The 10,575-nt window shown below is 32.8% G+C and overlaps 1 protein-coding gene across 2 annotated transcripts; it reads left to right on the forward strand.

Moving 5' to 3' along the window:
* Positions 1-342: 342 nt before the first annotated feature.
* Positions 343-1,509, forward strand: LOC107470865 (uncharacterized). Of its 2 annotated transcripts, none has more exons than XM_021132909.2 (2): positions 343-847; positions 1,123-1,509. In XM_021132909.2, the coding sequence occupies exons 1-2, from the start codon at positions 458-460 to the stop codon at positions 1,144-1,146; spliced, it is 414 nt and encodes a 137-aa protein (XP_020988568.1). In that variant the 5' UTR covers positions 343-457; the 3' UTR covers positions 1,147-1,509. The 2 variants fall into 2 exon arrangements, with proteins under 2 accessions (XP_020988568.1, XP_015945774.1); XM_016090288.3 differs by having other exon boundaries at positions 372-956.
* Positions 1,510-10,575: the final 9,066 nt, after the last annotated feature.

The following is a 10,575-nucleotide window of genomic DNA, read 5'->3' on the forward strand; positions in this document are numbered from 1 at the left end:
ATTTATATCTTTTTATTTTTCACAATATCTTTCATTTTGTATTATAAATCTAAATTTCATTGCAAAATTTATAGTTAATTAATAAATTACTTTATATTTTTTTTGTTGTGCAAAAATTAAAATTCAACTCTCAATGTTTATTTAAAAAAAATATTAACCACTTGACTAACCTAATTGGATATAAAAATTACTCCATATAACGGATGAAATTAAAATATTTAATTAATTAGACGAGTGAAATATCAATTCAGGGTAGCTTATTGCACTCATAATTCTTAATTACGTTGTTTAATACAAAACCAAGAAAAAGGAAAAAATGGAGACAGTCAACTCAAAATAAGACTCTATGTCAGTGTCACCTATAAATACCGAATCGCCAATTCCTTTTGATCATTTCCTTCATAGCCATCAACCTCCAAAGCTCCAAACACAACCAAAAACAAAACCATAGATCACCATGGTCGTGGGGGTTCCAACTCGCGACTCGCACAAGCGCAACTTCGCCGTGGCCGTAGCGGCGGTTTTTGCCATGCTAGCGAAGCGAGCAAGCCGGCTTCCAAAGAAGCTGAAGGCGGCGGCAGAGTCGGAGCCGAAGCCGGTAGACGACTGGAAAATCGTGCTGAGGTCATCGCCGAAGTCATCGCCGGCGGCGGCGCTGGTAGCGCGGCCGAAGAAGTTACTTAACAGCTTAAGCAGCAAAACGCTGTCGTTTATTCAGAAGAAGAATAATAAGAGTGGAGGGGAGTGGGGAGATGGTGGCGTGTGGCAAAAAGCGATCTTGATGGGGGACAAGTGTGAGCCGTTGGATTTCTCGGGTGTAATTTACTACGATAGTAATGGGAAGCAGGTTAGTGAAATCCCTGTTAGGTCTCCACGTGCGAGTCACGTGCCTGCTCCGTTCTTCACCCCTCAGAGACAGTTACTTAAACGATCAGTCTCCTCTGAATTTTTTTGAGGTCTCATTTTTTTTCTAAATATATATATTCTGTATTATTCATTTATTCTTAATACACATCAGTTTTTGACTTTTTTTTAATTATTTTAATGTGTTAAATTACAAATAGTATGAATTATATGTTTTTTTTTCAATAAAAATCTGAAAGCTTCTTTGTTTTGAAACAGTGTGGTTGGATCACCGATCGGTGAGTGACAAGCACCACCGCCGCCGCCATCGTAGAAGGACGATTTAAACTATGTCATACAGTTTTTTTTTTTAAGATATATTTACGCGAAGATAATATTATAAATTTTTAGATTATAATTAATTAAATATATTTAATCACAACAATTTATAACATTATCTTCGCAAAAATAGTCACCTTTCATGACCAGCTAGAGTTTGTGAAATTGAGAGCTGTGAGCCTGTGTGGTTTGAATGGAGTGATAAGTCAAATCTTGTAGTATGTTGGAAAGCAACAAATCAAAATAATAAAACATGCTTACATATGCTATTATGTATGTAAATAATAAAAAAATTAGCATCTAATTCATCGCATATTTTAACCCTGATTATATTGAATCATTGGTAGATTTTGGATTAGCTTCCAATTTAACGCGTCAATGTTTTTTTTTTCCCTTTCTTCATATTTTCTGTTGAATGGCGTTGAACATTTGCTTTGAAGTTAAACTCTAAACTCTAAAGTAACTTTTTATATTAATTTGTACGAATTTTTTTTTAAATTTTATTTATATCATAAAAGTTTTTGAGATTGAAAATATAGTATTAAATAAATAAAATAACGTCATTGCGTTGTTTTAATTTTAACACTAAATACTTGATAAAATAAAGTTATTTAACTTTAATAATCATAAAGCATTTTATACTCCAAAAACATATGATCATTAAAATTAAATAATATCTGTTTCATCAAGTGTTTAATGCTAAAATTAAAATTACTTAATTTTCTCTATTCTAATATGAAAAGGATGTGTTAGATTACTTCTACCGCAAAAAATTACTCGACAGAAAAAGAATAACAAATTAATATATATTTTTTTAATTTCAAAAATATTTATGTTGTAATTAAAATTTTAAAAATTTTCTCAATATTTTTAGGTTTTACTCATTTGCTTTGTGATATCCACTTCATATATTAATTTTATATTTTATATTTTTATTATTATATAATTCAAATAATATTATTAGTTTATTGCAATAAAATAAATATATAGAGTCGTATAAGAGACGGGTCAAACATGTAATAGCACGATTGTGGACTGAATAATAAGTAATAAATGTTACATTGACTGTATTTAATATATATATTTTTTTTCTTAAAAAACTCTATACATTAAAAGGTAAGAAAATCAGATGAGTATAATAATACATGATTTAGTTATTTTGGTGTCCATACATGATTTAGTTCTGATACATTACATCGTTAGTTTGTTTATCCATTTAAATAAATATTGGGTTCAAATCTTATTTTATATAATAATTTATTTATTATATTTTTAAATAAAATTTAAGTTTATAATAAATTAATTTTTAATTTGTCAAATTAAAAAATTTTATAAGCAGCAAAAAAAATTATTATACATATTCTAAGAATACACGATAAAATTATTATTCATAAAAAATTTTAATTTTTTTATAAATAATTAAATACATAACAAATATATTAGAAATATAAATTTTGTTTTTTATAAAAATCTTTGTTATTAATTACCTTAATTAATATGTGTTCTTATTTTCTGTTTCATAATTAGGTTGTTAAATTAATATATGTTAATTGAATCCTTTTTAAACATTCTTTGGATTTTTTGCTTTTATTTTCTGTTTGACAATCAGATTTGTCCTCACAATTGATTCCTGTTATTTACATATTTAAGAGGGAAGAAAAAATCAAAGAGGGGGAGAAATTTTATGTAGTAGATATACTTCGTTGAATTGTCGTGTCTATATATTGGATATATTTTAGACACGATATTTATTGACATTCGTTCGATACGTATATTTGCTGTGTTTTATTGTGTATTAATAGAAAGATATTTTTATTAGACACATCCACAAAAACACTTTTATTAAACATAATTATAAACAAGAGTTGACAAAAATTGATAAAAATATTATTAATAATGTAGCGAAATTGATCTACAAAATATTTTATATTTTATATATATGTATGTTCTCGTATCTTATAAAATTTTAAAATTTATGTGTCAACATATCTCGTATCGTATCCCGTATCTATATCAATGTGTGTGAAGGTAAATTAGATGCGTGATTAATTGGTCAAATATATGTAGAATCGCTATTTATTATTAGTTTTATTATTACATAAAAAAATGGGGTCAATAGCCACCAAAATTTAAAGTGAATTGATAAAGAAATATATGGGGTCTGAAAAAATATGCGAACCCAATTGAGGGTCCTAACTTGTAACTTGTTAGTGGCATGGGATGCGCATGATAGATTAGGGAGAATAACTTGATGTATTTGTACGCTGAGAATGTGTCCACTAAAAAGTCATGCTTTGAGCCACTTCCAAATTGGTTGTCTATTCTTATTGCTACTTTTTGGGGGTGGACTGCGGTCCACTCATTGTGCCATTGCCACTCAAAGTGATCAAGATTTAGGACACATGAAACAATTTAAGGGGTGGAAGACGAAATACAAACTAGAATAAATTATTAGGTTTTATGATAGCTAGAGAATATGGGGATTAATTTAGGATATGATATTCTTTTTGTTCTACTAGTTTGGTTCTGAGCTTGATGCACCTCCATATTTTGGATGCTGAGCTTTTGGAATTACTTGGGTGTTGAGACTTGAGACCTTCGGAATTATATATTTTAAAAAATTGGATAAATAATTATTTTAGAACTTAAAAATTTTGATTTTAACAAAATGGACATTTACATTTATTTTTTACAAAATAAATTTTTAAGTCAAACACTAAAGCGTAAAATAGTACTTATGTTTTAACTCAATAGTGCTGCACTATTATTGAATGTATTATCATATTTTGATCATATAAAAATTTTAAATTTATAAAAGTAACTTTTATAATTTCGTATCTTCAAAAAAGAAATATTTACGTAAATAACCGTAAATGAAAAATAAAACATAATTTCATATTTAAAAAAAGTCAAAACAATCAACACCGAAAAAATCAACGTAATTATGAAAAGATCTGATGTAGAATATTTAAATTATTAAAAATTCACTATAGTTATCATCAATTTATTTTTAGTGTTCTTCTAATGGGATTTTTAATGTGCTTTGTTAGAGTTTTTATAGCGCTTTATTAGGATTTTTTCTTCTTTCTTCTAATCAATCTCACTCAACATATATCAATTTTTTTCTTTTTTCACCTCATCTACGCTCATCTAAATCTATAATCTTATTTATATTTTAATTTCATCCAAAATTTTTGTATTTTTAATTGCTATCTCCTCTCCAAATGAACATTTTAAATCAAGTTGTTGTTGTTAGGATTTTGTTGAATTAGTCCCACATTACTTAGGATAGCAAATAGAGTGGGTGGCCTAGGCTATAAATATGAGGCTAAGTTCTCCATTTGTTTTTGCACCAGTCGGAAACACTTTAAGCTTGTATCTGATTTTTCTTTTCCTCTGTACTCTTTGATTAGAGAGTGTTGTGAGGTGTAATTAGATATTTGCTTTGAGAGAGTGTGGGTGTACTGGGGTGCCGGTGTTAGAGAGAAATAAGTCTATGTGTTGTAACAATTTTCACATAGTGATATTCTCTGGTTGTCATTTGACAACGGCCGTGGTTTTTTCTCCGGTAATTGGAGTTTCCACGTTAAATTCTTGTGTTGTGATTGTGTCTATTTTATTTCTCTGTCAAAGGTGTTTTCTCAAGGGGGAATGGTGTCTTATTCCCAACAAGTGGTATCAAAGCTTCGGTTCGGTGAGATTTATTCTTAGTATGCTCTGTGGTTGCAGCCTAGTCTGACCTTCCACATCAGAAAAGAATTTTGTCCTGTAGCTTGAGGTTGATCTTTGGTTGTTGTTGTTGTTGCTGGAAGGCAGTGTGACACTGTGAGAGTGCAGTTTGGAAAGGTTCTGGCTAAGGAAAGACCTGGTATTTAAGTGTGTCCATTGTAACCCACCTCTCTTTCCTGGGGACCCTTCCTAGTGCACGGTCTACAGTTGAGTTATACTATTCCAGTATACGGTTGCAACAATGTCAGGATATTCAAGTGCTGTGAAGCTTGAAATAGAGAAATTTGATGGAAGAATCAATTTTGGCTTGTGGCAAATACAAGTCAAGGATGTGTTGATACAATCAGGTTTGCACAAGGCGTTGAAGGAGAAGATCTCTGGTTGCTCTCTCTATGAGAGAAGATGATGTTCTCTAGAAGACAAAAAGTATCCTCATGGTATTACTGGACTGCCATGGATAAGGATGAGTTGTGGCAATCGGGTCCACAATTGCACACGGGCATTGGTTGGCGTTAAGATGCAAGGTGTGTGGCGGAGTTAGGTCGATGGCTGAAGAACTTCCAAGAAAAGCCAATTTGGAAGTTGCACCATGAATTTTCAGCAAGGTTTCGATTTGTACCAAGGCAAAATGCTTGGAATGGTCTAATTCCAAGTGAGTATACTTTCATGGTGGAGTATGATAGTTCTATGAACTATGATTGTCGGTATAGACAATGGCAGCAAAGAATTGTCGGTGTTGACAATGAAAACTGAATATGTGTGACTATTTCAATCAAAGTGGAGATTGTTAGGATTTGGTTGAATTAGTCACACGTTGCTTAGGATAGCAAATGGAGTGGGTGGCCTAGGCTATAAATATGAGGCTAAGTTCTCCATATTTTTTACACCAGTCAGAAACACTTAAAGCTTGTATCTGACTTTTCTTTTCCGGAAACACTTTAAGCTTGTATCTGATTTTTCTTTTCCTCTGTACTCTTTGATTAGAGAGTGTTGTAAGGTGTAATTAGATATTTGCTTTGAGAGAGTGTGGGTGTACTGGGGTGCCGGTGTTAGAGAGAAAGAAGTCTATGTGTTGTAACAATTTTCACATAGTGATATTCTCTGGTTGTCATTTGACAATGGCCGTGGTTTTTTACTCCGGTAATTGGAGTTTTCACATTAAATTCTTGTGTTGTGATTGTGTCTATTTTATTGCTCTGATACCACTTGTTGGGAATAAGACACCATTCCCCCTTGAGAAGTGGTTGCAGTCTAGCACCAATACAAAAGTAAAACAAGGAAGAAGGAGCCATAATTTAAAAAGTTTGGCAGTAAAAATCTTTTTCTGGAAGTAAGTGGAGAAATAGAGGTAAGGAGAATGTTGAAAATATGAAAAAAATCTATTTTGAGGAATACTCTAATGATGCTATGATAGTGGAGGGTGCCAGCCTTCAAATAGCACCCATGGAGCCATGAAAATACTAGTTTGGAATTGTCGGGATTTGGAGAGACTCCTGACGTAAATCCTACTCTCCCGATGTTGTTTTTCTCTGTGAAACAAAAAACCAACCTCGACAAGTGAAAGCAAAGCTTAAATATTGCAGTTTCAAAGATTGGTTCATTGCAGATCCATCAGGAATTTCCGGTGGCCTTGCTTTGGCATGGAAGGAGAGATGCAATGTTCAGATTATTAGTTATAACAGCTTTTACATTGTGGCCTCGATGATAGAAGTGAGCACTAATATTTTTTGGGGTATTACTGGAGTTCATTTGACATCTCATGATCAAGGTAGGCTGGTACAGTATGAGGCTCTTCAACCTATTATTCAAGCATTTCAAGGATGAGTGATAATCATGGGTGATTTTAATGCTATTTCTAACTAAAATGAAAAAGTGGGCAGGGTAGTGAAGTTAGCAGCTTCTATCGAAGCCTTTAATTCGTTTATTGATGACAGCTCTCTAATGGATATTGAAATAGTAGACAGACCATTTACATGGTCAAATCGGAGGTCTGGTCCAGATTTAATTTAGAAATGGCTTGACCGTATGCTAGTTGGTTCTGAGTGGCAACAACTATTTCCTAATACTACTATTCTTCGACTTTCTGAATCAGGTTCTGATCATGCTCCTCTTCTCACTGATTTAAGCTCGAGAACAGAGAGAACTAAACGGTAATTCAAATTTCAAGAATGGTGGTACTCTAATGATGAGGTAAGACATATTGTGAATGAGATATGGAGGGAGAGAATAGAAGAAAGCTCCGTATTTATTTTATTTCAAAAATTGAAGAAGTGTCAACACATTCTTGTCTTATGGCAGCAGTCTAATAGAATGAACTCTAAAGAGGAAATTGATTCTCTTCAATCTCAATTAGAGGAGCTTTAGACAACAGGGATCCATGGAGGTAATATCATCTCAGATTTAGAAAGCAAACTAGAAAAGGCTCTCCATAATGAAGAATTATATTGGTAGGAGAAGTCTAGGATCAGATGGCTTCAGGCGGGAGATCAAAATACTAGTTACTTTCACCAGAAATTTCGTAACCACACTCGTCGGAATAAAATCTGGCACTTGACCGAAAACCATGGCGAATTACTTTCTTCAAATGCTGATATAGCAGCAGTGGCTGAATATTATTTTAGAGATATTTTTTTCTCCTTTTGTCACAATGATTCAAGCCCACTATTCATTGACTTCGAGGCTAAGGTTACAACTTCCATGAACCGGAGGCTTAGACGTTCGGTTACTATAGAGGAAGTCAAATGGGCTACTTTCAGTGACCCTCAGAGTGCCCCAAGAGATGATGGGATAACAGCTAAATTCTTTCAACATTATTGGGACATCGTCAGTGGTGATGTGTTTCAGACAGCTATCGGATTCTTTACAATAGGTGGCATATTGAAAAGGTTCTACCACGCATAAATTTTGTCTGATCCCAAAAGTCCTAGATGCTAAAGATACCAGGTGAGACCAATTAGCCTTTCTCCTGTAGTTTATAAAATTATTTCTAAATTCATAGTTCACAGACTTCAAGGAATGATGCATAAACTTATCAGCCCTTCTCAGAGTGCTTTTATTACAAGACGACTGATCTCTGATAATATCTTAATTGTCCATGAATGTATACATTACCTCAAGGACGAAAAACAAGGTTTGGAATATGAGATGGCCCTCAAATTGGATATGAGTAAGGCCTACGATATAGTAGAGTGAAACTTTTTGTGGTTTATGTTAGAGAAAATAGGATTTGATCCCCTTTGGATTATTCGGATTCGTGAACTAGTGACGATTGTTTCTTATTCTGTGATTGTGGAAGGACAACCCTATGATTTTTTCAAACCACAAAGTGGTCTCTGCCAAGGAGATCCTCTTTCTCCTTATCTTTTCTTATTTTATGCAGAAGGTCTCTCTTTCTTGGTACACAAAGTAGAACAAAACAGTCTCATTAAGGGCATTGAAATTAACAGGCGTTGTCCTAAGGTCAATCATCTTCTATTTGCAGATGACTCTATTCTTTTTTGTAAGGGTAATTCAATTGTTTGTGGAAATATCCTTGATTTATTAACTACGTATGAGTGCTTCAGCGGTCAGAAAGTTAATCTTGGCAAGTCTACAGTTTTTTTCAGTCATAACACTCCTCTTGACTCTCGTGCTTGTCTGGTTGCTTTCTTAAATATTTCACAGATGGGAGCTTAAGATAAATATCTTGGGCTGCCATCTATTGTTAATAGATCAAAGATAGACACTTTTAACATGGTTAAGGAGAAGATACAAAAAAGAATTCAAGGTTGGAAGCGTAACCTATTGTTTGCTGGGGGAAGATTAGTTTTATTAAAGGCAATTGAGAAGGCCATCCTGATTTACACTCTCTCCTGCTTCAGATTACCAGACAGTCTAATCTCTGATGTTCACTCCTTACTGACTCAATTCTAGTGGGGTCAAAAAGAAAATGAAAGGCGACTGGCTTGGATCAGCTGGGACATTATGACCTGCCCAAGAAAAGAAGGAGATCTTGGTTTTAAAGTCTTTAAGGCTCAAAACCTTGCTCTATTAGACAAACAGTATTGGAGAATGCAACACATTCTAATTCCACTATAGTTGATCATCTATTATTAATAGATTTCATAACTAATATATAATATTTTCTATAAATGAAGAGAGATGCTAGAATCGCTAAATATGTAACAAATTTTAACATATATAATTTATTAGTAATTTTATTATTAACATAAATATTTTTTTTTACAAAAAAAGAGGTTAATAAGAAAGATAGATAGAGACACTAGAACACCACATTAACATGTTTCATGCCAAAATCTTAAATCCTAGCATTCTATTCACGAGAGCAACAGACCAAGACATATTGGGAGTAAAACAGACTCTTATCCAATACTAAATAGCTTCGGGACAAAGAATCAATCTAGAGAAATCAGAAATTGCGTCTAGTCAAAATGTGCCAATTACTAGATAAATGTCGTCTAAGATTGATTAGGGATAAAGACAGTGAGTCAACACTCTAAATACTTGGGACTTCCTACATTGGTAGGACAATCCAAGAAAGAGGTTTTTAAATTCATTCAGGAGAGAGTTTGAAAGAAGCTAAAAAGTTGGAAAGAGAAATGTCTGTCCTGAGTAGAGATAGAAACATTGATCAAAGCGATTGCTCAATCAATTCCAACTTACATTATAGGATGTTTTAGATTTCAGTGAGTCTATGCCAACATCTAGACTCCATAATTAGAAAGTTCTATTGAAAAAGCAAAGATGAAGAAAAAAATTCACTGAATAAATTAGGATATACTATGCATTAACAAATTGAATGGAGGACTGGAATCCAAGAATTTTGAAACTTTTAACATGGCTTTGTTAGTAAAACAATGATGGAAAGACTTGGCTCACTATCAACAAAAGTTATTGGTGCAAGATACTATCTAAGAAAAGCTATCTTACTCTTTTTCATCAAAATTTTATTTGTTAACATATTATTTTGTATGTACTATCAGAACTGATGTTAAAACTAAAGAAATACAAGAATTTTTTAGAGAATAAAAAAAAAAACAAATGAAAAGACTACACAAGGGTATGTTGAATTTGGGTGTATATTGCCGATTTTAAGGTGTTCTTGTTGTTGATGATAGTTTTTGCTTTCCCAGGATGAAGGAAAAAAGGGCAGACATACCAAAAGCTAGGATCCCCTCGACGGAAGCTTACTATGATTCATCCAAAATGTAAGATCCTTTATTTGATAAAATTTCGTAGATCCTGATATAATTAAATAGTCTACTTATACCGAATGATGTTTGTTTTGTCCTTAGAATGCCGGAGGTGAACTTGGAAAGTGAAAACGATCATGTGTTTCAAACACAAACGAAACAAAGCAGTGTAAACAAACCCAATGATAGCATGTAATTTCTATTTCTATTTCCGTTTGCTTAATTCTTGTGTCACCATCTTCTGGTTCTGATTCTGTATATATTTTTTTTAAGAAAAAAAGCCCTTTAATATTGTATTCAAGAAAAAAAAGGCAGGAAAAAAAAGAAAAATCTGCAACTATGCAAGTTCTCAAAAAATAGAGGTTGCGTTTCTATTCAATGCTTCAGGTGTATTCTGACACAATTTTAATAGATTTCACGTTAGTGTAGAAGAAGAATCATTCAGTGACTCGGCTCAACTACAGATGATCGT

The sequence above is a fragment of the Arachis duranensis genome, chromosome 10, assembly GCF_000817695.3.
Source record: "Arachis duranensis cultivar V14167 chromosome 10, aradu.V14167.gnm2.J7QH, whole genome shotgun sequence".
In the NCBI taxonomy this organism is placed as follows: Eukaryota; Viridiplantae; Streptophyta; class Magnoliopsida; order Fabales; family Fabaceae; genus Arachis; species Arachis duranensis.

Coding starts and splice junctions, on each gene's coding strand:
- LOC107470865 (XM_016090288.3), top strand. CDS start 458: ATGGTCGTGGGGGTTCCAACTCGCGACTCGCACAAGCGCAACTTCGCC.